This window comes from Prenolepis imparis, unplaced genomic scaffold, assembly GCF_030444845.1.
Source record: "Prenolepis imparis isolate NDT839.2.m4 unplaced genomic scaffold, iyPreImpa1.0 SCAF_15, whole genome shotgun sequence".
NCBI lineage: Eukaryota > Metazoa > Arthropoda > Insecta > Hymenoptera > Formicidae > Prenolepis > Prenolepis imparis.
In genome coordinates, this window is record NW_028141173.1 from 5,172,599 (window position 1) to 5,199,636 (window position 27,038).

Sequence of the window (27,038 nt, forward strand, 5' to 3'; positions counted from 1 at the left end):
ATAGACAAAATTAATAATTTTTAAAACATTTTGATTGCAAATTAGAAAACATTTTATTTATCTGAAAAAAGTGAGAATTATTGTGTAATCGTTTGATAAGTATTGATTTAAAATAGCGCTTGTTTTTTCGTTTAAAATCATTCTTGTTTGAAATTAAAATATTAACATCAAATTTGGCAATACAATAGAAAATAATTTTATACTTCTTTGACAAATTTTGATTAGAAAATTGTATATGATCAAATATTCTAACGTTTTTGTTAATTCGAAAGGTTCAGCAGATATATTATAAGATGATTCAGAGATGCGCATTAAGCAGTTTAGTCATTTATCGTTACAAAAATTATCCGTAGATAAGTCCGCGAACGCTCGTTGCTACTTTTAAGTTCTATTTTAGTTGTAATAAACAATTATTGGTTTCGGATCAGTCGGTCCTTAAATGAAAAATTATATTACCAAGGTACATGACACATAATTGCTCTTTATTTTGATAAATTTTTACATTATAAAAGTCAATTTTTGTCAAAGGGATATATTTGAATAAAAAAATAAAACATATCTTAATTTAACTTACTGTTAAATAATATAATAATGTTTATATATATAAAATATATAGTATGTTAAAACATTATATAATATTTTTTTTCTTTTTTTCATTTTTGCAATACATCAATTTTTTACATTCATGTGGTATCGATGTTAGTTTCAAATGATTGTTTGCATCTGATTGGAATAAATCTTACGCGAACTGGATGAGAAGGACGAATTATTATATCGGCCCTCAGCCGGACATCCTTTAAATAATCAACAGGCTCCAAGTAAAAATTATGCACCAAAGGAGCTATCATAGCTTTCAACTCCAGCAAACCGAATCGTTGGCCTGCAAAAAAAGTGTATCAAAATTTATCGACGAGCAGAAACGAAAATCGCGACCAATTTACCTATGCAATTCCTCGGTCCAGCGCTGCTGGATTCTCCGGGCAAAAATCTATCCGGATCGAATACTTCTGGATTTGACCAAAAATTGGGATCTCTGTGAAGCCCATAGATATGAAGATGTAGAATCGTTCCAGCAGGCACGACATATGACTCTGAAAAAAATATTATAACATTAGATGCGATCTACAAAAGTAAGAGTTTACTGAGAATAAAAATATACATAATATTGTATGCTTAAAATGTTAAAGCAATTAAACTTTATTTCAAACTTATTATACTTCCAATAATATACTCCGTAATGTTAATTGTTCGTAGATACATATATGCAGCAAAAACGTGATTAATTACCTAATTTTACGTCTTCCGCAGCTTTCCGTGATATAAAAAACACGCTTGGATACAAACGTAACGCTTCCTTTAAACATCTGTCTAAATATGATAAATTTTGCAACGATCTCATCGTAAGTTTCCCTCCGTTCTCTTGCATCACGGTATCGACTTCAACCCTCACACGTTCCTGTTTCATCGATAATAATTAAAGATCATTTTTATTATTCTGATTTTTAAGCGCATAAATACAAATAAATCTTTAATAAATAAAAAAAATTATATTTATTTTAGAAGTGTTTTAATTTTTTGAAAATATATGTATATATTGTTATATAAAGAAAAAATGCGCTACAAAAGCGTGAAATTCGTACTACTTTAAATACAATTTGCAATAAAAATAATATATATCGCAATTTATTGAGGAAAAAGATACCTGAATATCTTTGTGTTCAGCTAATAATAATAAAGCAAAAATTATACCCATTGCTGTAGTGTCATGACCCTGTAATTATCATATTGCAATTTATACACACTTATTGTTAGATAATCTCTCTTTATAAAAAAAGGGATGTTAAGTCGATTCTCGAAAGTCTCGAAGTATTGTTTGCGCGTTGTGCGTTATATTCGTAGCATGGAGATTATCATCTGATAACTGTCAAAAATATTAACAGAGTTTTAAATATTGTAACATATTATTTAAAACATATTATTTTATTTTATTTTATTTTGGACTAACTGTCAAACTGCTCTATCTCCGCGATGACAACCTCTCGATGCTATGAATACAACGCAAATTGAGGCAGCTAATCAACATCGCGAAAAAGAGGCAACAATACTTGCGAAAATCGATTTTATATGCCTTTTTAGAAAGGGTCTAGAACGATACAAGCGCGATTCCTCAATTTTATGTTAAAGAGAATGATACAGAAATCAGCTGATTACTGTCAAAAAAATATCAATCGAGTTTAAAGTACTCTATAACATTTTATTTAAAACATACTATTAGTTTAATTTTTATAACAATATTATTTTAAAATTTAATTAGCAAATTAACGCTTTAATCAGCTGCATGTCAAAAATATTAATAAAGTGTTAATTTGCTATACTTAAATTTAAAAAAATATTATTAAAATATTAATATAATTATTAAAATAGTAATATGTTGTAAATAATACACGTTATAATACTTTATCCTCGATTAATATTTTTTTACAAAAAACAGCTGATAACAGTCAAAAATATTAACCGAGTTTAAAGTAGCTAATTTCTATCAAAAAATATTAATAAATCCTTTCGTCAATAAAATCGTAATTAATTTCGACGTTGTGATTATCTCGATTATCAAAAGATTCTTATAGAAAGTTCTACTTTTTTGTTCACACTTTCTGTTTTAGATTTAAATACTGAGTTTTTATGCATAATTAATTGCATAATTAATTAATATATATTTTTTTATGCGTTGATTACAATATATGCATGAAAATATGTGAATTAATTATACAATGCATAAAAATTTATTATTTAAATCTTTAACAGAGAGAAAAAAAATAGAATTATCTGCAAGAATCTTTCGATCAAAATATCTGCGCTTCTATCAGATTCGCGCGTCTGTATATACATATCCACCACGTTGCACGTCTCGCGCGAGACTGACCGCAAGACTCTGAGCAGCGGTATCGCCAAACGCAGCCTATACGTCCGCCACGCTGCGCGTCTCGCGCGAGACTGACGGTTAGTCTCGCAATCGCAACGTCTCGAGAATCGAGAATCAGTCGCGCGCGAGACGCGCAGCGTGGTGGACGTGTGGGGTGCGCTTGGCGACATCGCTCCTCAGAGTCTTGCGGTCAGTTTGGCGCGACACATGCAGCGTGGTGGATGTGTACAAGGCGCGCGAATCTAATGAAAGCGCAGATATTTTGATCGAAAGATTCTTGTAGAAAATTCTATTTTTTTTTGTTCTCTGTTAAAGATTTAAATAATAAATTTGTATGCATTACATAATTAATTCACATATTTTTATGCATGTATTTACAATCAACGCATAAAAAAATATATTAATTAATTATTAATTAATTATGCAATGCAATAAAAATTTAGTATTTATATCTTGAACAGAAAGTGTGAACAAGAAAATAGAATTTTCTACAAGAATCTTTTGATAATCGAGATAATCACAGAGAGAATCACAACATCGAGACTAATTACGATTATATTGACGAAAAGATTTATTAATAATTTTTGAAAGAAATTAGCTACTTTAAATTAGGTTATTATATTTGACAGTTATCAGCTGATTTCTGTCAAAAAATATTAATCGAAAATAAAGTATTATCAACATTATTACTTTAATTTTTATAACATATTACTTTGAAATTTAATTAGCAAATTAACGTTTTAGTAATATTTTTTTAAAGAAATCAGCTGATTAAAGCGTCAATTTGTTAATTAAATTTTTAAATAATAATATGTTGTAAAATTTAAATTATAATTTGTTTTAAATAATATGTTATGGTACTTTAAACTCGATTAATATTTTTTGACAGTTATCAGTTGATTCTGTCAAAAAAATATTATTATTTTAATAATATTATTCTTTTTAATATAAAATCGAAGAATGGCGCGCGCTTATGTTGTTCTAGTAATACAAAAAAGTAAAAAAGATTACATAACATACTTCAAACATAAAAGTATTTTCTCTCTAATATCGAAGTCAGTCAAAAGATCATCTCAAGATATGCTATTATTAGGAGATCCAACATGGCTAGCCGCTTTTTATTAACTAGAAATAAAAAAGACATATCAACATCAATCTCATAATTTTGCATGTCGTATTTTGTAGGTCGTTTAATTATATAACATCGCTCTTGTTTAGATTCAAACTCTATTACAAATAATACTTAATTTATTCTACGGTAGACATACATATGTTGCATCATATTGCTGTGTGACTATGTGTTTAATATAAATACTACAAGCACAATTTATAATTTATCGCATAATTCAACTTAAATTAAAAATTTAGATTGTGTCTTATTACTTGCAAACACTTCTGCATCATCTATCTCCGCCTCTTTGTTACCTTCAAGATTTTTTAAGAATCGAGCATTAGTACGTTTGTGATAAAGTTTCCTCTCAGCGATGATCTACACAATATTAAATTTTTAAAATACCTTTTTGTATTAATTAGTACACAATAGCACATTGTCCTATATCATATAAATATTGATAGCATAATATGTTATTAATATTTTTAATTATTCGTGTAATCTTGTAAAATAAAAATTACGCGATTAATTAGAAATATAGAACAAGATTTATGTACTTTTAAATATAAATAGAGTGTTGAAGTTTTAAATATAATTGAGTTTGAAGAATCTTAAGTAACATGATTTATAACGTATACTTTTTCCGTAAATCCATGTAAGATTTTAAAGATCCTTTTTTGTTTCCTTTCTTGAGGCGACAATGCGAACAACAAATTGTTATAGATTCAAGATATATAAGAAAGTAAGAAAATATTGTATAATAATCATTTGAAAATGTGATTCTAGATTTAAGATATTGATTTGAAATACTGTTTAAAATTGTTTGAAAATCGAAATATTGAACATTGAAATTGGCAATATACAAAGAGAAATAATTTAGAAAATTTTTGACACTTTTTCAAAAATTGTATATAATCGAATATTCTAACGCTTCGTCAATTCGAAAAATTCAATATAGATAAAAAGCGATCCAGAAATGCGCATATTATTGAGCAATTTAATTACTTATCACTGCGAATTTTATCTTTAGAAAAGATAATTACAGAGAGATTATATTCACAAGACACTAAACATAAATATGATCGCTTTCGATTTTGTTGAGCTTTGAGTCCAAAAAAATTATTGTGCAAAAGAATATTGCTAAAGTGTGTATATTTTATTGTTTCAACCGAGGTGGAGGCTTTATTTTCTGCAAAAATAATGTTATCACTTTTGAATATTGCGTTTGTTGAAAATAAAAAAAATATATGATCACTATAAAATTTTATTTTTTTTATTAGTATGATTTTAAGATATTAAAAATATTATGTACTGAAAATTTAAACTAATAAAATATAAAAGATATGATTGTTACACAATAAAAAGATCAAAACCAATAAAATACATTATAATTATATATTTTACTCGAATATATTTGTATATATACATATATTTTAATAAATAACAGTAAATCTTGCAAGATATATTTTCAGACATAATATTTCTGAAGCACACAAGAAAATCGCACATCAAACTCGGATGTAATATTTTGAATATTGAAACATGCTAATAAAAAAATTAATTTGTTTAAGTGTGTATTATAGTTTTATTCACAATCGGCAAAATTTTCTAATATATATTTATTCAAACTATCGATATTTATTTCAATTCTCACATAATCCGACTTATTTCTTAAAAATATCTTTTCTCCGTTTAAAAAAAAAAAGAAATCGCTGATATCAGTTTTTTTCTTATAATTTTCCCAGTTCTCTATCTTCGAAATATAATTCACGGCTGACCTTTCGCGCGATCGGTCGATCGAGGAACGAAGGCGAGGAGAAACACACTTGTGCGTTCCGGGACAAAAAATCACGCAACATCTGGAGCTTCAGGAGAGAGATCCGTCATAAAAACTGTTTGTACATATGCCGTATGCGTGGGAGCGATAGCTCTACGCGTATTCTCTCTTTGTTAACTCTTAAAACGCGTTTCTAGTTTCGCTGCGTTTTCCCACGAGTGAGATTTTTCTCTCGACGATCGCAAATAATATGTGCGAATAATCATTCTCGAGACATCTCGTAAACATATCGTTGACAAGTCGCAAGATGTGTTTATTAAAGATTAATGAAGCGGTCAAGCGTATCATAGCGCAATAAATTTTAATGAAGGAGCAAAAAGATAGAACAAAATGAGAGATGCCTAGAAAAAAATTGCACAAGTTCATTCGTATAAATAATTGATATATGTAACATGAAAATTCGATGGATAAATTATTGTGCGGAGATGTATATATATGTGTTTCAAGAGATTTAAAGAAATGTACATACAATATTGCGCATAAATGTTCCACATTGTTATAGGCATTATTGTACGTTCTGATGCAAATCGAGCTTTGTCATTAAATATACATGTATCTAAAATATTATATTACAACAGATACTCCAAGAATATGATTCTCATAATTCATTAGTACTCAATGGTGACCGTTTTCGTTTTCAGATACTCATTAAGCGCCTCCTGACCCAAGTCCTTCCCGAATCCGGACATCTTGAAGCCGCCGAAGGGAGCCGCTACATCCGTCTTGTTGTACGTATTGATGAACACAGTGCCAGCCTCGATTTTTTCCGCGAATCTAAGCGCCCTGCTGATATCCTTGGTAAGGATACCCGAAGCCAAGCCGAACTCGGTGTTGTTCGCTCGCGCGATCATCTCGTCGGTGTTCTTCGAGCTGAACTTGGAGATCACCATGATCGGCCCGAATGACTCTTCCTTGGCGATGTACATGTCGTCCTTGACGTCTGTGAACACGGTCGGCTCGAAATACCAGCCAGGACGATTCAATCTCTTGCCGCCGTAAACCAATGTGGCACCTTCCTCGACCCCGATCTGCACAAACTGCAAGAGTTTCCCCAGATGGGCCTTGTGATTTTGCGGTCCATGAGCTGTGCTCCTGTCCAACGGATTGCCGATGGAAATCTTCTTCACCTCTTCGACCACGCGTCTCACGAACTCGTCGTGGATGGTCTCCTCGACGAAGAGTCGTCCTGAAGGTCGAGTAATAAGAATTATAACACACATAATAAGAAATTTGTATTTAATATTTAAAATTAAAACCTTCCCCCCAATAATTGTCCTCAATACAAAAATTTTATTTATACTTATATTTTTATATATTGTTTAAATTTTATTAAATTAAATTATCAATTACCTTAATAATTTTTACTCAAATAAATTAATATTTTGTAAATTAATTACTTTCAATAATTTTTTAAATTTCAAATATTAATTTAATTTTAATTTATTTATTAAATATTTATTTTAGAAAATTTATTTTCTAGAAACAAAATTACGTGATCATCTGTAGAAAATATGTCCAACTTTTCAAATAGCAAAACATTAAATAAGCGTTTATTTACCAGCGGCGATGCAGTTCTCGCCCTTGTTGAAGAAGACGCTGCCCATACCGATCCTGACCGCCTGCTGCAAGTCAGTGTCCTCGAAGATGACGAGGGGACTCTTGCCGCCGAGCTCCAACGACACTTTCTTCAGGTTACTGTCGGCGCAGCTCTTCATGATGGTCTGGCCGACTTGTGTAGAACCGGTGAAACCCAACTTTCTGATCAACGGATGCTCGACTATGGCGTTTCCGACGGCGCTGCCGAAACCGCAGACGATGTTGATGACACCCGGTGGGATTCCGGCGCGCACTGACAGCTCGGCGAACTTTAGGGCGGTCAGCGGCGAGGCCTGGGCCGGTTTCATCACCACGGTGTTTCCGGCCGCCAGACAGGCCGCCATCTTCCACGAGAGCATCATCAGAGGATAATTCCACGGGGTGACCAGACCGCAGACGCCGATCGGCTCGCGCCTCGTGAACGTCAGATTTCGATTCGGACGCGCGTGCGAGATGGGGATGGTCGAACCATGGATCTTGTCGCACCATCCGGCGAAGTATCGCCACGTCTCGATGGACATACCTACGTGAGTCTTGAGAGCGAGGGTGTAGACCGCGCCGGAGTCGATGGATTCCAGGGTGGCCAGTTCCTCCCTGTGCTCTTCCAACAAATTTGCTAATCTAAAAAAAGCGAAGAGAGAAACATTAGTGGAGAACAAGCGTTGGAGATTGAAATCTTCATCTTATTGATTAAAAAAGGATCTTTATTAATCTCCAGAAATAAAATTAAATAAAAATTCTAAGAATTCTCATCACTTTTCATTCTTCCAAAAAAAAAAAAAAAAGATTTGCTGATGATCAAAAATAAGATTAAATGGAAAATAAATTAGGAGTCATTAGGCTTACTTGAATAACAATGCTCCGCGTTCCCTGGCGCTGATTTTACCCCACTCGCCCTGCTCGAAGGCCTTCTTAGCAGCTTTGACAGCTCGATCGACATCCTCGGCGGACGCGCTTTCCACCGAGCAGATAACGCTCTCGTCGTGGGGATTTATCGTGTCAACTGGCTTGCCGTGACCGTTGACAAACTCGCCGTTGATGAAGAGCTGTTTGGGGAATCTCAGGGTCATGTTGTTCGCCTCTACCACCACCGCATCGTACTTGATCTCCTTCACGGCTACGTTTCCTCGAGCGGCGAGAACGATCGTCGTGGCTAATTCCTTGAATACCGACGCCATGAAGACGTCCGTATTCTGCAAGCTGACGCCGAAAATGTCTTTAAGCTCCTCGACCAGGCGCACCACGTCCATGCTGCCCGCACCTGAGATCAAGATAAAATTTAAAAATTATTATATTATTATATTATATTATTATACATTATATTATGATATATTATATTATATATTATTATATATTATATTATATTATTATTATTGCATTGTATTATAATGTATATTATTATATATAAACGCTTACCGGAAGCAAAGAAATCCGTGTCGTCGTCGATATCAATTTTGAGAATGTCCGTCCAGATTCGACGTAGACCTTCAGCGATCTTCAGCTCTTCTTCCGTGAATTCCACGATCTCGCTTTCGCTGGTCTGTCCGTATTTACTAGCTTGAATGGTCTTGGTGCCGAGCTTGATCCTCTCCACGTTGACGTATTGTCCGTCGCCGGCCTTGACCAGCAGACCGCCCGGATGAATTATCCCTTTTTGTTCCTCGAGATCGACCTCCGTCTCGACTTCCGGTAATCTGCCGTTGTTCCATTGGGACGAGCCGAAGAGACGCACCTCCTCGCCGTTCAATGTTGTCCAGGCACCCGGTGTACTGTCCAGACCACGAATAAAGTCGTGAACCTGCTTCGCCGGCTTGGTCCAATCGATCTTCTGAAGCTCCTTCTTGTTCAGCAGCGGATCATAGGTCGCACCCTCCTCGGTTTGCGGTACTTTGGGCGCCAGTTTCTTGGCCACGAGATCCACAGCTTCACTTATGGCCTTGATACCCTCCGGATAGAGAAAGCTGTTGTACAGGCTGTCCACCGTGTCGTTGGGCTTCACTTTGCAGGATCTCTGGAGGAGAAGTGGCCCGGTGTCCAGACCGTCGTCCGCCCAGAAGATCGAGAATCCTCCGGTTTCATCTCCTTGGATCAAAGTCCTGGAATAAGATAGAGATTTATTAACAAAAGTAGTTAGTGTAGTTATATTATTTTTTACTGTAATAAAAAAATTATTATTATATAAAAAAAATAATTCTATTTATAATAATTTTTATTTTATAACTAATTTATTATACTAAATATATAATTCATATATTATTTTTATTATTGTCATGCAATAATAAAAAAGTGCACATCGTTGTTAATTTAATAAAAATATACATGAAAAAAATATTAGCTATCATATGAGAATGTATAAATTCCCCTTTCTCTCCTCCATTACAAACTATAGCTTAAAAATATTAATTACCATAGAAAATTATCATAAAAAATTTTTTAGAGACGCACATTTTTGCCCGAGAGGATAACGCGTCGAAAATGCGCGATACGATATCGATTCATAGGTCAAAAGTGCACGATATACATATTATACTCACGTAATATCATTGAATGGCGAAATCGTACGGCGAACTCGCGTATTATCGTCAACATATTTTCAGTGAGAAAGTGGTCTCGCTTTGCGTAATCTAGAGCGCGAAAAACCACGGCGAACCGGTTGTTCCGGCGCGAAGATATATCGAGAAATATCTCTGTAGCCGACTTATAAGAGCTAATATTAAAGTATAAAGATTGAAAATAAATCGAGTAACGAGCCAACGATTATTTAATTGCATAACGACGCGCAAAATAATATAATAACAATCCTTAAAAAAATATCCCGATATTGGAATTTAAATTTTAGCAAGATATTTCGAATCGTAGTTCGTAGATCTGTTGAAAAATTTCTGATAAAAATTAAGGGACGCCATTTATTAGCTCTTATTAGATCGAGACGATGACTCACCAGCTTATGGCACTTGCTCCTCTGTGTCTGGGTAGCAAGGACGGATGATAACATATACTACGATGACGGGGATGATTGATGACCTCCATGGGAATGAACTGGGTGCAGAAGGGAAGAACGTTGAGATCCACCTCGATGCTCTTGTACAGGTCCAAGATTTCAGGCAAGGCCACGCCCTTGCTCCTCCAGGCTTTGATCTTGAAAACCGGTGTATTATCAGCCTTGGCGGTGATAGCTGAAATTTAAGAAATACGATAACAAAGCGAACGAAATGACTCTCATTAAATCTCTAAGATGTTCTCCATTATATTCTATCAAAGATTTTCGGAAGAGTGAAAATTACACTAGGGATGCTCGAATGATTCCGAGAGATAATTAATATCTATATATTACATTTAAATATATATAAATATACGGATTATAATATCTGTTCTTTTACACGATATATATATTATTATATCTTATTGATGCAAGACTGTAGGAATTTTTTCTACCTAGAGGATCCTCGCGATTTCCCTTATCCGGAATTGTAAACACTCCGGTGATCTGATGTCCATCTTGCCGCAAGAGTTTGTAGACTTCTGCTGCAAAAGGACTCTGTCCGATGATAGCCACCTTGAGCTGCGCCATCCTCGACTGCTACTTCGTAGAAAGAATTTTTATTAATTTATACATATCTTGATAATATAAAGTTTCTATAAAAAAGTTAAAGAAATCTTATACAATCAGCTGATTCAAATATATATTATAAAGAAAAATTTTACGTGTGTAAATCATGTATCTACACATTATGCTATCTATTATTTATCGGAGAATATAGTTTAGTATTTTAAATATATAACTTTTAATAAGTTAACATTTTTATTAATTGTTATACTTATTAACTGTCGCTTAATCTTAAGAGAGTGTAATTCCACGAAATAAGATTTCCGATGCAAGAGAAAGAATAACAGAATGAAAACTCTTGTTCGAGAAATTTTAAAGAATAGATCGAATATTTATTAAATACCTAAGAGTTCCTTACAGCTACGTGTCTTTTTTGTGATTAACTTCTGTGGCTGATCACCTTTCATTTCGCCAATGACAAAATACGATAACACAAATGTGTCTATCTTTATTTGGTGATAATAAACATTATAATCTCTTTCTTTTTCCGGAAAAAAAGTCTTATCCTTTAACTCTTGAACGATCGCGTCAAAATTTGAAACTACATCCCAGAGTATTTTTTTTATAAATGTTAATATAAAGACAAAATTTTCCTTTCTCTTCGATTTTATGAATTTTATTAGACATCTTTAACATAATTTCTGAAGTAAAGAAAATTAATTTCAATTAAAATTTTTAATTTTAATTAAAAAAGACTTCTCCAACAATAAAAATTTCACAATGAATGAAACTAGTTACATTCCATGCGATCATCCAAGGATTAATAATGTGCAACTTATTTAATTATCATATAGGTGCACGATTAATTGAATAATGAATAAGGAGTAATTATATAAATAATGTTCGATTTATACATACCTTCCCAAGATTTAATCCGTCGTCTATATATTATGTTAGTAGAGCGGTTTTAAGCAAACTGTAAAAAAATTTATAATTACGAAGCTTATTTACAGAATAAATCGCAAAAGCATCATTTATCATTACACCCCGATCACCACACATATACAAAAATTAATTAAAAAATATTAATTAATTAATTAAATATATATTATCAATTAAATAAAATAATAGCATAAATTAACACGTTGAGTATCACGTGGAAATATTTTCATTACATAAATCAATTGGCAAATTGTTCAACTTCATATTCACATTGTGTATTACGCTACTCTCTTAAAGGAAATCAGCTGTATCGTCATTGATAAGTGGTTTCAAACAGTAAAATCTCACTGAAACGAATCAGTTAGTTGCTAATTTTTCAATAAAATCTTACTGATTTCCAGTGTAATCAATAAAACATAAGACGGAGGAGCAAAATGTGAGTGTTTTTAAAGATCAGTGAAATCATTGCTTTAATCAGTAACATTTTCGCTGATTCAGTTTAAAGAGAGTAAAGAAACTCATAACTAATTTATATAGATATTAATGTAATAACAATAATTTTTTTTATAAAATAAAAATTATAATAAAAATTTTATAAAATAATTATAATGATAAAAAAATAATTATTAAAATAATAATAATAATAATATAATGTATGTTAATAATACAATATGATATATGATATAATAAATTATATAATATAATATAATTTTAATAATTAAAATAATATAATTAAATTAAATTAAAATAAAAATTAAATAATAATTAAAATAATAATTATCGTTATATTAATATTTGTATATGTACGCATATATATTATTACACACATACATGTCTTAATCGATTAATTCATGTGACATTTCTATCAATATAATTCAATTTATATTTAAATGTGCATCAACGTGATCTTTATACGATATTCAACGTGCTAATATTTTCTCTTCAGTCTTTATCTAATTCTTCTCTCTTTCTCTTAAACAATAGTATCTTTTGTTTCTCCAATTTGATGATATATCAAACTCATCGGGACTTACGATATCCAAGACGAAGTTGCGCCGCCAGATGAGATTTCTCAGACCCAGCATCAGTTCCAGAAGCGCAAGTGCACTAATGTCCAACTGTTGCGCCTTCACTTTCTTCACTGACTGCACTCACGATGACAGAACGCGAGCGGTTCCACCGTAGAATCGATTCCAACGATTGCGTACCCGGGCAAAACCGGCTACGTTTATATAATGTCGACGATATCTCTCGCATGCTAGGGTCAAGATCTATGCCGAACATCACAAATTTTTATTTTCCAGGCATTCTTCTTATCTTCAGACTCCGCTGCTGATATATTTCGAGAATGCTGTGACTAAACTTACATTTGGACAATTTATCAAAATACAAATGTAAATCATAAATTTTTCAATAACACACAATAAAATATAACATCAAGAATACATATGCAACATTTAAAAATTAAAAAATGATAAAACGCATATCTGGTTACACTGTTTGAGCGCTTTTTTTAGTACATTTGTTATTAAATGTAGTATATAATTTTTTTGTAAGAATAAATTAAAGAACAAGAGAATTTTCTGAACGAGAATTATTCTAAAAAAATATTCTTGTAGTCAAATATTTATAAAAATTATGTGTGTCATATTATATGTATATGTATATAATGGCGAATATGATAAATATATAATAATCACGACACTTATAAGACATGTATTTATAATCCGTTCTTATATCCAAGATTGTTCAAGTATAAGATGCTCTTGACCAGATCAAATCTTGAGACCACTAAGGTCATACTTATAAGATCTTGAATATAAAAATGCATTATGAATATACCATATATATTAGCTGAAACTTATTAGCTTCAAGAATTTGTATTTGTATTCTATTAATATAAAATATTATGTACATCAGCTATATATAATTTTAATATTATATAATCTTAGGTATATATCATTTTAATAAATATTTGATTAATGAGAAAAAGCTATATGTACGTGCGCATTATAACTTTTTCTTTTTTATTTAATTCATCTAAAAGTTCAAACTGATGTACACAAGAAAAGTATTTATGACGCAGACTTGTCTAAAACAACATATTAACATTATTTCATTGTAAAATATTTACACTTCGAAATTCGTCATCGGAATAATCGAATGAAAAAATACTTCTTTCGTGACGCCAATGACTTTCGACGCAAGATACAAGTCCAAACTGACTCGATCCAGTTTCGAGGAAAAGATTCCCCGGTATCGATCAGTCGTAAATAGGGAAAGGTCCCAACCCGAGATAGTCTTTAGTAAAACCGCTTTAAAGCGGTTTCGAGACATTCTACGCACCGGAAAAAGATCCTTATCGTGAAACACGCATTTTCATAATGCTATCAAATTTTATATATCCATACAGCAGATATGTTGTAACCTCTTGTGTTACATCATTCCCCGACCTTGCTTCATAAAAAATCGTTTAAATTATACTATATTGTTTCGAGAAGAGGGTCGCATATCTTCCTTTCAGACAAATACAATAAATTTTATCTCGGCGTCATCCTGTATAAATAAAAGTATATCTTTCTCGTATTACAAAAGAATCAAATTTACATTGCTCTGTGAAGTCCATAAGATACAACAGTAAAAGAATAAGTTTAAAACTCCTAGAATCAAAGAGTGCACAATAAGCATTTTATGCCGGAAAACCGGTTACATATATGTGTATGTGTATTTACTTAAATATTTTTATTGCAAGAATGAAAAACACAAGAGAACTGCTGAACTAACGAATTAGTCTAAAAACGTCATCGAACGTATGTTTATTAAAATGTTTATCGCGTTGTATATTTGTGGCATTAAATTATCAATAACAAACTTATTACACAGCTTCACGATTCTGTTTTACTTATTAATTAATATAACATTGTACGTAGATTTAATAAAGATTTGAATAATAAAAAGCTTTATGTATAATTGTTTCTTTTTTACTTGATTGAGTTTATCGCTATATGTATATATATATTATATATATAAATGTTTAACGCTATTAAGAGACAATATTTTGTAAAATAAATTATTGTATTAGATTAATATAATTTTATATTAAATGTAAGTCTATGATACAGCATATAATACAACTTTTTCATGTAGGATATACTGGGATCACTTTCAATGTCAATATAACTAACACATAGCTCTTATATATATTCAATATAACTTTATCAAATCACAATTAACTTACTTTTTAATCTCTTTTAGTCTCTAAATTAAAAATTTATTATACTTTTAAAATATTTATTAAACTATTAAAGTATTTTAATACCGTGGTACTTTGAACTCAGACGCGCCATCGATCGTCGTCGTCGGTTTTCTCTTATTCATAATATTCTGAATCTTCTGCCACTCGCGATCGAGCTCCGCCTTCTCGTTCTTCTCCTTATTGTATTTCCTGGTGCGCCTGCCGTCGGCCATCTTCACGCCATACTGAAAGGCCGCCTTAGGCAGCGCCTCCTTGTTATTCATATATTCGCTATACTCCTCGGGTGTGTCGAAATCCCAGCGGCCGATCGGGCCCTTTTTGTTACCCAGGTCCATCTTCGTGTAATCTACTTCGTCGTCCGAGTCGTCGATGGCGTCCTGCATCTCGTCTAGACCTGGATAACATTCGGCGTAACCTTCCGGCTCGGCCGCCAGTTTATTTAGCAACGCGCCCTTCTTCGGCGCGTTATTGTCCGTCGCGACTACTGCACTTTGCTGCAACACGTTCGGCAATTGCGGAGCATTCGCCTTGTCGTCGGTGTCGAGATTAGATTCGGGCTTGTCGAAGTATAAGCCCTTCTTCTTCTCGCGCGACTGCCCGTCCTTCTTGCTCGTCACTGTCGGCATATAGTCGCCGATGTCGCCGTAGATGCTGTCGTCGGCGACCTGCGGCCGTGGCTGGATGTCGTCGTTCTCATCGCCACGGATCCGTCCGTCCTTCAGCTTCTTGCCCTTTTTACTGTGCCGGCTACCTTGACGCAGATACGACAGGATCTGCGCCAGTTTGTTGATCACTATATCGTTGGTCGTAAGAGTCGGCGTATTGTCGACCGTCGGCACGTCCGCCTTGCTCCTGATCAACGTCGTGGGTATGTCGACGTCGGCGTTGTCGTCGTCCAGCTCGATCACGTACGCCATGCGACCTGGCGTGAATAGCTCGTTCCTCTCGATCTGCTTGGACTTCATGATCATGACAGTCTTGTACACGTGCCGGCCCATCTTCGTCTTGAATAGCATCTCATCGTCCTTTTTCTCCGGCTCCTTTTTCGTCTTCTCCTTTGGTTTCACGAGCTTCTCCATCTCCTGCTCCTGCTCGTACTCTTTCGCTTCAATCTCGCTGCGCACCTGTAAAACAGCGTTGTATTATTTATTTGGGTCTGTGTTAAATACAAAATTAGACTTTTGTCTACTATTTTTACAGCTTCATCATTCAATGATGAAGAGTAATAAAGTTGAAAGCCATATTACCTTCTGTAGAAGAGCGTAATCCAAGCCTTTGACCAAGTGAGTGTGTTCCATGTCACCACCCAAGAATTTAGACTGCTGGATCATCTGTCTCCTGCGCTCTGCAGCATCCATACCAGATTTTAGATCCGGTGCAACAGCTCTGTAAGCACTAGCATTGTTCATAGGATCTTCGGCTTGATAATCCTGATTGGTGCCGTCCCTGCGTTCCCTCGCGCGATCCCTGTACTTCTCCGCGAGCTCTGCCATCTTGTCCTCCTCCTGTTTCTTCAGCTTTGCATAGAAGCTCTTCTTCTTCCTTCGCAGCTCCGCCCGACTGCCCCCACTGACCTGGGGGGTTTGGGCTGTCTTTGCGCTGGCATCCCTAGCTGTGCCTGGTACGGAAGTTGGAGTAGCTGAGGGCACCGACGCCCTCGGGGTCATCAGGAGTTTTCGGAAGTCGTCGTTCGTCAGACGAACTGACATACCCGCCTCTTCCTCCGTCTCTGGCATTTTGTCCGGTTGTTTTTCTTATATCAGAGATGAGGTTAGGATTAGTAAGATCTTGGAAAAACGTATGGAGAATGATTTTAAAATATTGTAACAAATAATATATTTACCTTTTGTGAAAAGATGTAAGAAATACAACCGATCCCAGCTATATGATGTTAAAAAAGTCGAATTGAGTAAAATTTATATCAGCTGCGAAATCAGGCGACAATTCCGTGTATATGTAATCAACACAACTAACTTTTCCTTCCTTCAGCGCCACACATAATTATGTCATCAACAGATGATAAATGCTAAACTTGATAAATGCAGATTTTTACTCTATTTGATAGAATAGAATGAAAATAAATATTATGCCCTAAAAAATTAGATTAGAAATTAATTTTTTGAACAAATTAAGAAAATCTTGTAATCTAATTGCAAACTTTATTTTTCTAATTTTTAATTTTTTTAATTGTATTATTATTTTTCTTGTATTCCATTTCTATAAAGTATTGTTTGAGGAAGATATAAATCAAGGTGTAAAATAAAATGAATTTGTAATTCTATTTTTACTATATTACAATGTATATTATGATATATATCACTGATAATACTTGCATTGAATTTATACAAATGCTTGCTTAGATATTTGTAAGTTTAATAAATTTATACCTTTTTATTTATACCTTTTTCAAATCATTATAGAAATACTCTATATTATTTGATAACTCTATTGGTTCTTCATCTTATTTTTTATTGTTTTAGATATTTACTGGAGACACATATAACTGAGCTTAAATAAAGTGAATGCAAATCAGCAATTTGCATTTCCCTTAGCAATGTGGATTATAATTACTGCATTCAACTGAAAGTAACTTTGGCCCCAAGGTAGGATCTGCGACATAAAATGGAAACTCTTCCATTCCATTACATGCAGCTCCAAATTCTCCCTTTTTGTTCAAGGCGATTACTCCGCCAAAGAATGTGGGATAGTGCCGAATAATCCTATTAACCGCTATCCTGGCAGCTGCAGCCGGCGTTAATCCACGACGCATCTCCTCTACAGCCAGAAAGCTATAAAAAATATTAACTTTAATTTTATATAATATGCATAAATAAATACACTAAATATATGATAATACACATGATAGTAGTAACACATAAAACTGATAAAAAATATTACATTTTATATTATTTAAGTATTTACGCTCTATATATATAACATAAAAAAATTATTATAAAGAATTACAATAAATTTTATGTGTGTGTACATTATATATATATATATATATATATATATATATTATATATATTATAAAAAATAATTATATAAAAAAATATACATATATATAAAATTATATTATAAGATATATAGACACAGAAATAAAAATTTTAATATATTTTAATTTACAAAAATTTAAAAATCAAAATTAAAATAGAATTTATAAATTTTAGCTCAGTAAAGCTAAAAAATATGTATGAATGATACCTCGGCAGAAACCGCATCATAATATCTCCGTCGCCAGTACCAGCTGCCGCGCCAACTTCTTGATCGGCGTATGCTCCAGCTCCCGGAATAGGAGAATCCCCGATGCGGCCGGGTATTTTATGGTTGGCACCGTTTGTGGAAGTGCCGGCCGCTGTACGTCCTTGCGAGTCTATCGCGAGTATACCGATCGTATCGTGATTTTCCTCGCTTCCAGTCAATTCTTCGTAATTATCATTGTTTTCTTGTATATTCTTCGGCGTATAAGGTCCGCAGCTGGTCGTTGGATCCGGCGCAACATTCTAAAAATAACGAGAAGAGATCAGCGAAATAATTATAAGAAATTAGATTTTTTCTTTCTGTACCTTCCAGAAATTGGGTTGACAGTTGTTTGCTTTCCACTGCGTCCACATTTGCAACGATACATTTGTCGTTAGAGATTCTTTCTTGAATCCCATCTTCACAGCAAACTCTGTACCCAGCTGTCCACCCAATAAGCTATGTTTTGTGTAGTGCAGCACTTTGCGAGCCACTGAAATAGCACTCTTTACGTTCCGCAATCCTCCTATTCCGCCTACATCCATTGTCACTCTGTGGAAGAAATATATTCCTTAAATATTTGAATAATATAGTTTAACTTGAATAAAGAGATATGTCATTGCTTTTATTACCCGTCCATAATCATAGCATCCAGTGTAGTTTCTCCAACCTCATCCGGACTGCCACCAAATCCTACAGTCTTTCTGCATTGTTCCTCCTCGCATAGAGCACATCCTTCTTCTATTGCATCTAGAGCACTTCTCTTCTGATTATATATCACGTCCCATGCTTAAAAATAATAAAGAAAATTTTTTAATTATCAAAGAAGTTGTCATTTATTTCTCTTGTCAACTTAATGTCAGAATATATCAATATACCTTTCTCTGTTGCAGTTGTATAATTCCAGGTGATCACTATCACGGGTAAGGAATTATGGGAAACATCAGGCTTGTCAATTGCATCAATGAGCAAACAAGCTTCAAAGAGGAACAGGATTCCTATAAAATTGACGAGCTTCATCCTTCTTGCAATCTCTGGAAATATCCAATGCTACTACTATTAGATATAGCATGAACTTTGTACAAAAGAAAGCGGAGGGAGAAAATATCTTTGATAAGTAGAGAGAGTACATATTGATACTATATATTGTTATAAGTAGATAAAATTATCATGCTGTATTAATCTATTGTTACTAATATAAACAATCAAAGAATCATTTATATCTTGAAATCTCAATTTATTTTTATATCACTGAAACATATTGTTAAATTGTCCTAAAATATTTATAATTATAACATTATGTTGGCAATAATAATATAATTCCGAAATGTTTTCCATTACACTAATGCTAATGTTTGAAAATATATAAGGTGTCTAAAAAATTTGCATTGCAAACAATCTTATATTGTATTCTCAGAATTTTTTCTCTGCATTGATTTTATCTATTTTAAAATTATTGAAAAGCAAGCGATTTTTTTCTAAAAATTTTTTTCAATTCTTTTTCTAATGTCGTTTGCACGCAAAATAGAAATATTACACAGTTCAATGTAAAATTAAAATAAGGAAAACTTCACAATAAAGACATTGATTCGATGGCTCCACAATTATGAGCGCCAGTCGGTTGTGCATTAAACTTTTGTTACAAAATATTAGAGATTATCATTGTTTTTACAAGGATAACATCAATTTTCGCTCTATTCTAATTCACTAACCTATTTCTTTTCTCTTTTAATCCCAAACATTTCCATTCCCGTAAATTACACATCCGAATACGAATGCAATACACATTTATCGCACGATGTGTTTTGGTGTCACGTTGTGTAACGTTTACATTTATGTACACGACTAAATAATGTACAATAATTAATCGCTATTGTGACAGCAATCTCGTTTCTTTGTGCAAAGATTATCGACACACTTCTCTCCCGCCCACTTTCATGATCGCGCAAAACAGCTGACGCAAAACAGCTGATTGATTCTTATTATAGTGTTCGCGTTTTCAGGAATTGTCGGGGAAAGAAAAAGAAGGAACGGATCTCCTGAGATAAATTCGTACAATAAAATCGTGTGATAATATTTTATGCTAATTCGATACACCTCACAAAGTTGTATAACCTGCTGCCACATAATTTCTCAATTTCTGATTTCACACAAAATGTCCTTCAAAAAAGATCTGAAGCTGCTTGTAAAGCCGTATTACTTGATAAATATTTTTCTCAGCGTCTCGTATATCCTATCGAAGCGCATTCCTATAATCTGTAATTATATATTTACTCAAAATGACTGCGAGCTCAATGGGGTGAGTGTACTACAATTTATTTTTATAACAATTTCAGTAATATCTAATTTTATTTTGTTAATAATAAATCTGTTTTTATAGAGGGAGACGGAAATTCTATTCTTTCTTATGATTGTCATCATGATAAGGACAAGGAAAACTGGCAGTGTGACCATGATAAATTATTTGACGTCTAGTTTTGTATATACAAAAGTGGCAAACTTGATTTTATGGTTTTATGCAGACGTGCGGATGGGCATTGTATTTGCATTTATTTTCATACGTAAGACGAGATGCATGAAACACTAAAGTCTCATAAATTACTGTGTCGAAAATAACACATAATGCTTATACTCAGTGTGCGGATTAGTGCTGCCAGAACCGACATATCAAGGGCCCGAAAATGTAATCTACTTACATGGAGCCAATGGATTACAGGAGGAATTACGCGACACTAGAGTGGTTTGGCTGGTGACGTTTTACACGGCATGGAATCCAGCCTGCGTGACTTTTGCCCCGATATTTTCTGAGCTCTCCGCAGAGTAAGTGCTTCAGAGCCTCCAATTCCTTTCTAACCACTGAAAAATATCTCGTCTATATATTTGTGAATTGCTACATGAAGAATTATTATACAGATATGCATTGGAGAATTTCAAGTTTGGTAAAGTTGATATTGGAAGATATCCAGATGCAGCAGCAAAGTATCATGTCAGCGATGCGAGTACAAGCAAGCAATTGCCAACATTAATACTCTTTAAAGATGGCAAGGAAGTAGAGCGACGTCCGTACGCGGATCACAAGGGGAAGCTTGTCAAATTTCTTTTCTCGCTAGTACGTCTCATTCAAGGGTGTAACTTTTAAATTCCGACTTTTATACTTTATTTTATATAATCTAGCTAATATAATTCCTTCTTTATTTATTTTTCTCGACTTTTCAGGACAATGTAAAGGCTGCATTTGATTTCAATAATATCTATAATGATTGCAAGAAGAATCCTATCAAGAGAAAAGAGAAGAAGTCGCTAAAGGCAGAATAATGAAGCATTTAACTTAAGTATTTTATGAATAAAGAAACGTCCTTCGCAATTCACATCTAAGCGAACTTCAGTTAGTGGCTTCTACTGTGTAGAATTATAAATATATTTCATTGCTTTTGTTGTAATACTCGAATTTCATTTATATTCCAGTAGTCATTTGTGTATAATATGCATCATCGCAGATTGCTACAGCAGTATCCTGTATTTAATGTGAATGTGCCATCATGTGTAAACATACAAAACTTGATATTATAAATGTTAATATGTCATTTTCTTTTATAATTGTCACCTGTCAAATCGCATTCAAACAAACACAAATTTATATCAGATAGCTAAGCTTCCTACTTTTCAGATTTCAATTAGCAGACTTATTTTATTAGTTTGTTTTATCTCTAATTATATAAAATTAATTGATAGTTGATTTCATGTCTTCTTCTTTTTACCTAATAAAGTTTGATGAGATTTTTTGACAGTCAAATTATTCTCAAGCAACTGAAATCCTCTAACAATAAGTTTTTATATATATATATATATTTATCTAATATATATATATATACCGGGTGTCCCATTTTAAAGGACCCACTCAAATATCTCAGAAACATTGCGTTAAATCAAAAAATGTTTCCTACAAAAGTTGTAGGGTTTCGAGGGGGACATAACATAGTAATATTCATATGACCTTGGGCGGCGTCTCCAAGGTCAAGTGAAGGTGAGAATAAATTTTTTAAATGGAAACCCATATTTTTTATTATAACATCTTTTTCTACTAATTAATTTGAACAACTTTTATCTGAAGCATTTTTTTATTTTCTTCAAAATTCATTCTCACCTTCACTTAAGGTTAACCTTCACTAACCTTGGAGACGCCGCCCAAAGTCAAATGAATATTACTAAATATGTTATGTCCCCCTCGAAACCCTACAACTTTTGTAGGAAACATTTTTCGATTTAACACAGTGTTTCTGACAATGAGATATTTGAGTGGGTTCTTTAAAATGGGACACCTGGTATATATATATATATATATATAAATTTTGATAAAATTTTTTTATTCTATTCTCAAGAAACTGATGTCCTCTAAATTTTATATTCTGTCAATATTAGAGAGGGCGTTAGTTAAAGACCCTTGTGTTAAATAACCTCAAAGCCAGAAAACACGTGTACATACATTTTATTTCAAACGAAGTAAAGAATAATTTAATCTATTATGGTTAATATCTAAAATTTATACTACTAAATCGATTAATTAGTGTACCTGTGATTAATGATAATTTTCCAATAGATGGATAAACATACTCCGCCGCTTTCGCCCGAGGTTAAGGATGAAGACATGATCCCTGTAGAAGACGTAGACGAGATTGTCGACGAATTATTGGAAGAGGCGAGATATAGTGATGACAGTGCAGATTCGATGAATGAAAATGACAGCGATAATCCGATGGAGGATTCAATGGAGGAGGAGGAGGAGGCCTCGCAAAGAAACGATGCTTTGCACGTATTTCGTCGTCATTCATCCGGTAAGAAGCTCCTTCGATCTTCGAATGGGATAAATTATCGATGACACATAGAGACTCTCTCATTAGACTAATCTTATAAAAATTCACTTCAGCTCATTCAGTGTTCTGCTGCTCGTTGAGTAAGAACAGCGAGCTGGCTGCGACAGGAAGTGAAGAGGACAAGGCATACCTGTGGGACACAATCACAGGAGAAATTATTCTCGACTGCACCGGTCATAAAGACAGCGTTATATTCACCGGATTTAACTACAATGATACATACCTGGCTACCGGCGATATGGGTGGCACAATAAAATTATGGCAGTTAAGCGACAAAACTTGTGTTTGGGAGGCTGCCGTAGATGATATTACCGTGAGCAGTTCTTCAATAATAAATAGGCTTTATATTTCTTCATGTATATCTGCAACAATCTATTAATAATTATTTCAATCATTCTGTGTAGTGGATAAAGTGGCATAATTCCACTAACATCTTGTTAGTAGGCTTAGACACAGGAGGAGTTCACATGTTTAAAGTACCAGAAGGTTCTTGCAAAGTCTTTGCACAGGGATATGGTGATAAAGCAGAAACTGGTCTATTTCTTTCCGATGGTATGGAATGAAAATATTACTATTAGAAAATATTACTTAATTAGTAAGCAGGATATCTCATGTTTAAAGTCTAAATCTTGTAGGAAAACATGCTGTGGTGGGATACAACAGTGGCACAATTCGTGTATTAGATTTAAAAGCAAATACCTTACTGTCTACTACACCCTGTGATCCGACACAATTACACGGACATTCAAGTGCTATTACTGCCCTCGACTGTCACACGAGTAATAATTTGTTGATTTCAGCATCACTAAACGGCAAGACTATATTAAGCACAGTGCATAACGGCAAGGTAAAGAAAATTTCTACAGATTGCTTCATGTTATACATATAAAGAATTTCTAACACAGAATAGATGAATAAATTCCTTTGTGTATAAAAGTTTTAGTTAGTCGATTATAATTTAAACTTTCTATATAGATGATCAATCTATAGCTTGAAAACTTAATGTTAAAACGTTTTTCAGATAACTTGTATACTTCAAGATTTGAATCCTAAAAATAAAGCAGAGACTAGTGAAGAAGATAATGTAAATAATGCTACCATAGAAACTGCAGCCTTTTGTAAAGATCCTACATTTCCTGTTGCTGCAACTGGAACAATTGAACAGAATTCCTCTGGAAAACTTTACATATGGGATATTTCTAAACAAGTATATCATATTCTTTATATTTACATATAAGTATTATATTACCTTTTGCCAAAATAAGCTGTTCTAAGTCGAGAATTTCTTCAGGTTCTTAGGTATGAAACTACACAAGAAGGAGGCATTACAAAGCTTGTTTGGACCAGTGGATCGACATTGTTCACAGCAGGAGTAGATGCTATATTAAGATGTTTCGATGCAAGAGCCGGTTGCTGTCTCAAATTATTCTCAGGCCATAAAGCAGCTATACTTGATTTACATATATCTGAGTAAGTCATTGACAATTGATTTTACTAGTTGATATAGACATAGAGATATATAATAGAAATAGAGATTTATAAAACTACAGGAAAGAAAAATATTATTAATATGAAACAATATATGATAAATAATAAAATATGAAAAAGGTTTTAAAAGAAACATATATTGGTTTATCAATCTTGATTGCATTTCTATCAAACTAAATAACTACTTGTGAACTTGAATAATTATCATAAAATTTGTTGAGGACTATCAATCGATCATAACACGAGTAATAATCAACTATTTCTATTCATTTTGCGAGTAGTATTCTTGAGCATTTAAAATTATTGATCTTTGCCTTAAAAATCTGTTTCAAAAATTTGTTTGCAAAATGTTTAATATTTCCCGTGATGTTTAACAATATATATTTTTCAGTGATGAGAAAAAGGTATTGACAGTTTCCGACGACGCCACCGCCAGGATCTTTGATATCTCGTCTATAATATAATGAGACATAGGCAATTAGAAATATAGGAATATATATATATATATTTTTACATTTACATTTACAAAAATGATTTATAGAATATGTATTTTTATTCCTTTATAAATTATAAATAAAATTTCATTATTTTTGTCTAATTCCTCGTGTCAGTTTGTCTCTGTACCATACTGTATCGAGCTCGTATCGTTTATCTTTCCATGTGAAATGTGTCGGCGCGTTTTCTTGACCATTTTCGAAGTCAAAGAAAGCGCTGAATTCGATAGCTAAATTCGACCTCACCAAGCCGATCCCACCCGTCTTTTCCAATGCAGGATGGTACACTCTTCCTGTATTAACGTTCATGAACAATTTTTGTGGCTCAAATGGCACCTATGACATTTTAGTATAAAGCACGGATAAAATTATAATAATTATAATAATTTTTGTATATAGATTTATAGAATTACCATTAGCAAGTCGTCTGCATGTGCGTAACTGAACCAATCTTCCTCTGCACTAGTTTCTACATTACACTTCTGGATCACTTTTGTAAAAACCAATGGTAGATCGTCACATCTCGTATAGTTTCTCTCCACACCGCAGATAGACAAGAACGGAAAATCATCCGTGTAACGACCAGTATTATTTATCTTCAGATGCTTAAAGAAGAATGCCAAGAATTTTTTATCTGCAACATAGTTTATGCACACATGAATGATGGTGCGTGTCCAATTAATATAAACATTGTTGCATACCTTTAAAGCACGATGTAAAATTCCTTATACGAACGTCATCCAGAAATAACTGTAAAGAAAAAAGTATTATAATATTTGTGAAATGCTAATTCAGCTGTTAATGGCAAAAGTTTTGATTCAGAGAAATAGTAAAATGAAAAATACCATGCCTTGATGATCAATATAATAAAAGTACTCCCGCACACGAGGCTGAGGAGATTGTCCTTGAACATATGTCGCGTATATCCTCTTAGAAAAAGGAAATCTTCGACTTGCGAGGAAACCAAAACGCATATTAAATATCGATGTCATTTTAATAACTAATAATTAATAATCAAGATGTAACCTAAGATGTACAAAGCTCTCTCTTCAATAGTTTATTGAAATTTTGAAGAATTGTATATAGAGACAAGGAATATGAATTTTTCTTATAACAATGTAAACAAGTATCATAGTTATTGTTATTTAAAGACGCGTTAATTATTTATCACAGTCCAATGTTGTTCTGTCATGTTGTATGTAAATATGTATATAAAGTCCATATCTTTTATGATATGGTCTGCAAACATCCTTATCGAACTTTTCTCGCGATTATTGCAAACTGACACAAGTTGTCTGTCGTGTAATCTTATTTAATTAAATAAATTTTCTTTTCCTAATTATCTCAATTATTTTCTACGTGCAATTTTATCAACAATCAGTAAACATGAATCAGAGTCATCTAACGAAACTCTCGGTCATCTTTTCGCTCTCCGCATGCAAACGCATGACAGAGAGAGAAAGGAGAGCGAGACGGAGAGAAAGAGCGAGACAGAGAGATGGTGAGAGATTGAAGAGATGAGATACGACGATAACGAAGAGGAGGAGGTGGCAGTTTCTTGAGTGAGAGAGGTGATCATCATCTCGGGGATCATTTTCCGCGCTCGTGAACACACGTCACGTTTTTTTCTCTCCGCGTTCTCTCTCCCGAGGAGGGGAGCGAGGACGCGACGCGACGCCACGCGTCGCGGTGTCCGGTCGCGAAAGGAAGAGGGTAGTGCGAAGAGGAGAGAC

At 33.4% G+C, this 27,038-nt stretch overlaps 6 protein-coding genes and 1 pseudogene across 19 annotated transcripts; 2 read left to right on the forward strand and 5 right to left on the reverse strand.

Moving 5' to 3' along the window:
• Positions 1 to 668: 668 nt before the first annotated feature.
• Positions 669 to 5,586, reverse strand: LOC145945920 (cytochrome P450 4C1-like; annotated as a pseudogene). The gene is made up of 5 exons (XR_014426943.1): positions 3,944 to 5,586; positions 1,703 to 1,771; positions 1,288 to 1,456; positions 942 to 1,091; positions 669 to 880 (listed from the first exon to the last, which is right to left on the reverse strand). The product of XR_014426943.1 is annotated as a cytochrome P450 4C1-like (transcript).
• A 137-nt stretch (positions 5,587 to 5,723) lies between these two features.
• Positions 5,724 to 13,231, reverse strand: LOC145945911 (cytosolic 10-formyltetrahydrofolate dehydrogenase). 3 transcript variants are annotated; one of them, XM_083055174.1, is made up of 8 exons: positions 12,991 to 13,231; positions 11,933 to 11,990; positions 10,903 to 11,044; positions 10,409 to 10,643; positions 8,884 to 9,563; positions 8,314 to 8,728; positions 7,430 to 8,088; positions 5,724 to 7,057 (listed from the first exon to the last, which is right to left on the reverse strand). In XM_083055174.1, exons 3-8 carry the CDS (start codon positions 11,036 to 11,038, stop codon positions 6,480 to 6,482), a joined length of 2,703 nt encoding a protein of 900 aa, XP_082911300.1. In that variant the 5' UTR covers positions 11,039 to 11,044; positions 11,933 to 11,990; positions 12,991 to 13,231; the 3' UTR covers positions 5,724 to 6,479. The 3 variants fall into 3 exon arrangements, with proteins under 3 accessions (XP_082911300.1, XP_082911299.1, XP_082911298.1); XM_083055173.1 differs by having other exon boundaries at positions 10,903 to 11,050; XM_083055172.1 differs by having other exon boundaries at positions 10,903 to 11,047; positions 12,991 to 13,230.
• Positions 13,232 to 13,979: 748 nt separating this feature from the next.
• Positions 13,980 to 16,948, reverse strand: LOC145945913 (protein Red). Its single transcript, XM_083055178.1, has 2 exons — positions 16,460 to 16,948; positions 13,980 to 16,336 (listed from the first exon to the last, which is right to left on the reverse strand). Exons 1-2 carry the CDS (start codon positions 16,946 to 16,948, stop codon positions 15,269 to 15,271), a joined length of 1,557 nt encoding a protein of 518 aa, XP_082911304.1. The 3' UTR covers positions 13,980 to 15,268.
• LOC145945916 (N(4)-(Beta-N-acetylglucosaminyl)-L-asparaginase-like) lies at positions 16,829 to 21,289 on the reverse strand. Of its 8 annotated transcripts, none has more exons than XM_083055189.1 (8): positions 21,149 to 21,289; positions 19,331 to 19,486; positions 19,085 to 19,241; positions 18,779 to 19,004; positions 18,417 to 18,715; positions 17,784 to 18,001; positions 17,056 to 17,093; positions 16,829 to 16,965 (listed from the first exon to the last, which is right to left on the reverse strand). In XM_083055189.1, the coding sequence occupies exons 2-8, from the start codon at positions 19,470 to 19,472 to the stop codon at positions 16,906 to 16,908; spliced, it is 1,140 nt and encodes a 379-aa protein (XP_082911315.1). In that variant the 5' UTR covers positions 19,473 to 19,486; positions 21,149 to 21,289; the 3' UTR covers positions 16,829 to 16,905. The 8 variants fall into 8 exon arrangements, with proteins under 8 accessions (XP_082911315.1, XP_082911314.1, XP_082911313.1 ...); XM_083055188.1 differs by having other exon boundaries at positions 19,331 to 19,502; positions 21,149 to 21,287; XM_083055187.1 differs by having other exon boundaries at positions 19,331 to 19,505; positions 21,149 to 21,287.
• Positions 20,533 to 21,892, forward strand: LOC145945918 (thioredoxin-related transmembrane protein 2 homolog). Its single transcript, XM_083055192.1, has 5 exons — positions 20,533 to 20,751; positions 20,833 to 21,013; positions 21,089 to 21,272; positions 21,366 to 21,561; positions 21,669 to 21,892. Exons 1-5 carry the CDS (start codon positions 20,533 to 20,535, stop codon positions 21,765 to 21,767), a joined length of 879 nt encoding a protein of 292 aa, XP_082911318.1. The 3' UTR covers positions 21,768 to 21,892.
• A 776-nt stretch (positions 21,893 to 22,668) lies between these two features.
• On the forward strand, positions 22,669 to 25,409 carry LOC145945914 (angio-associated migratory cell protein). Of its 3 annotated transcripts, none has more exons than XM_083055180.1 (8): positions 22,669 to 22,774; positions 23,050 to 23,284; positions 23,377 to 23,636; positions 23,728 to 23,875; positions 23,959 to 24,170; positions 24,345 to 24,530; positions 24,615 to 24,793; positions 25,203 to 25,409. In XM_083055180.1, the coding sequence occupies exons 1-8, from the start codon at positions 22,736 to 22,738 to the stop codon at positions 25,273 to 25,275; spliced, it is 1,332 nt and encodes a 443-aa protein (XP_082911306.1). In that variant the 5' UTR covers positions 22,669 to 22,735; the 3' UTR covers positions 25,276 to 25,409. The 3 variants fall into 3 exon arrangements, with proteins under 3 accessions (XP_082911306.1, XP_082911307.1, XP_082911308.1); XM_083055181.1 differs by lacking the exon at positions 22,669 to 22,774 and adding an exon at positions 22,838 to 22,977; XM_083055182.1 differs by lacking the exon at positions 22,669 to 22,774 and adding an exon at positions 22,838 to 22,952.
• On the reverse strand, positions 25,332 to 26,776 carry LOC145945922 (UPF0598 protein CG30010). Of its 2 annotated transcripts, none has more exons than XM_083055197.1 (4): positions 26,156 to 26,776; positions 26,007 to 26,055; positions 25,719 to 25,939; positions 25,332 to 25,641 (listed from the first exon to the last, which is right to left on the reverse strand). In XM_083055197.1, the coding sequence occupies exons 1-4, from the start codon at positions 26,216 to 26,218 to the stop codon at positions 25,396 to 25,398; spliced, it is 579 nt and encodes a 192-aa protein (XP_082911323.1). In that variant the 5' UTR covers positions 26,219 to 26,776; the 3' UTR covers positions 25,332 to 25,395. The 2 variants fall into 2 exon arrangements, with proteins under 2 accessions (XP_082911323.1, XP_082911322.1); XM_083055196.1 differs by having other exon boundaries at positions 26,151 to 26,776.
• Between the last annotated feature and the right edge of the window lie 262 nt (positions 26,777 to 27,038).

Bases quoted from the DNA above. Each gene is read 5' to 3' on its own strand.
- LOC145945911 (XM_083055174.1), bottom strand. From the start codon at position 11,038: ATGGCGCAGCTCAAGGTGGCTATCATCGGACAGAGTCCTTTTGCAGCA. The intron at 8,729-8,883 runs GTAAGCGTTTAT...TCTTGATCTCAG, and splicing joins CACGGATTTCTTTGCTTCCG to GTGCGGGCAGCATGGACGTG. The intron at 7,058-7,429 runs GTAAATAAACGC...CTCGACCTTCAG, and splicing joins CGAGAACTGCATCGCCGCTG to GACGACTCTTCGTCGAGGAG.
- LOC145945913 (XM_083055178.1), bottom strand. From the start codon at position 16,948: ATGCCAGAGACGGAGGAAGAGGCGGGTATGTCAGTTCGTCTGACGAAC. The intron at 16,337-16,459 runs GTAATATGGCTT...GCTGTTTTACAG, and splicing joins ATTACGCTCTTCTACAGAAG to GTGCGCAGCGAGATTGAAGC.
- LOC145945916 (XM_083055189.1), bottom strand. From the start codon at position 19,472: ATGAAGCTCGTCAATTTTATAGGAATCCTGTTCCTCTTTGAAGCTTGT. The intron at 18,002-18,416 runs GTATCATTCATA...TATTTTTTATAG, and splicing joins ATGATGCGGTTTCTGCCGAG to CTTTCTGGCTGTAGAGGAGA. The intron at 17,094-17,783 runs GTAATTATAATC...AACATCATATAG, and splicing joins GTTACTTTCAGTTGAATGCA to CTGGGATCGGTTGTATTTCT.
- LOC145945918 (XM_083055192.1), top strand. From the start codon at position 20,533: ATGCTAATTCGATACACCTCACAAAGTTGTATAACCTGCTGCCACATA. The intron at 20,752-20,832 runs GTGAGTGTACTA...CTGTTTTTATAG, and splicing joins ATGACTGCGAGCTCAATGGG to AGGGAGACGGAAATTCTATT. The intron at 21,562-21,668 runs GTACGTCTCATT...TCGACTTTTCAG, and splicing joins TCAAATTTCTTTTCTCGCTA to GACAATGTAAAGGCTGCATT.
- LOC145945914 (XM_083055180.1), top strand. From the start codon at position 22,736: ATGAGATATTTGAGTGGGTTCTTTAAAATGGGACACCTG. The intron at 23,637-23,727 runs GTGAGCAGTTCT...CATTCTGTGTAG, and splicing joins CTGCCGTAGATGATATTACC to TGGATAAAGTGGCATAATTC. The intron at 24,794-25,202 runs GTAAGTCATTGA...TATATTTTTCAG, and splicing joins CTTGATTTACATATATCTGA to TGATGAGAAAAAGGTATTGA.
- LOC145945922 (XM_083055196.1), bottom strand. From the start codon at position 26,297: ATGACATCGATATTTAATATGCGTTTTGGTTTCCTCGCAAGTCGAAGA. The intron at 26,056-26,150 runs GTATTTTTCATT...TTTTCTTTACAG, and splicing joins ATATTGATCATCAAGGCATG to TTATTTCTGGATGACGTTCG. The intron at 25,642-25,718 runs GTAATTCTATAA...AAAATGTCATAG, and splicing joins ATGCAGACGACTTGCTAATG to GTGCCATTTGAGCCACAAAA.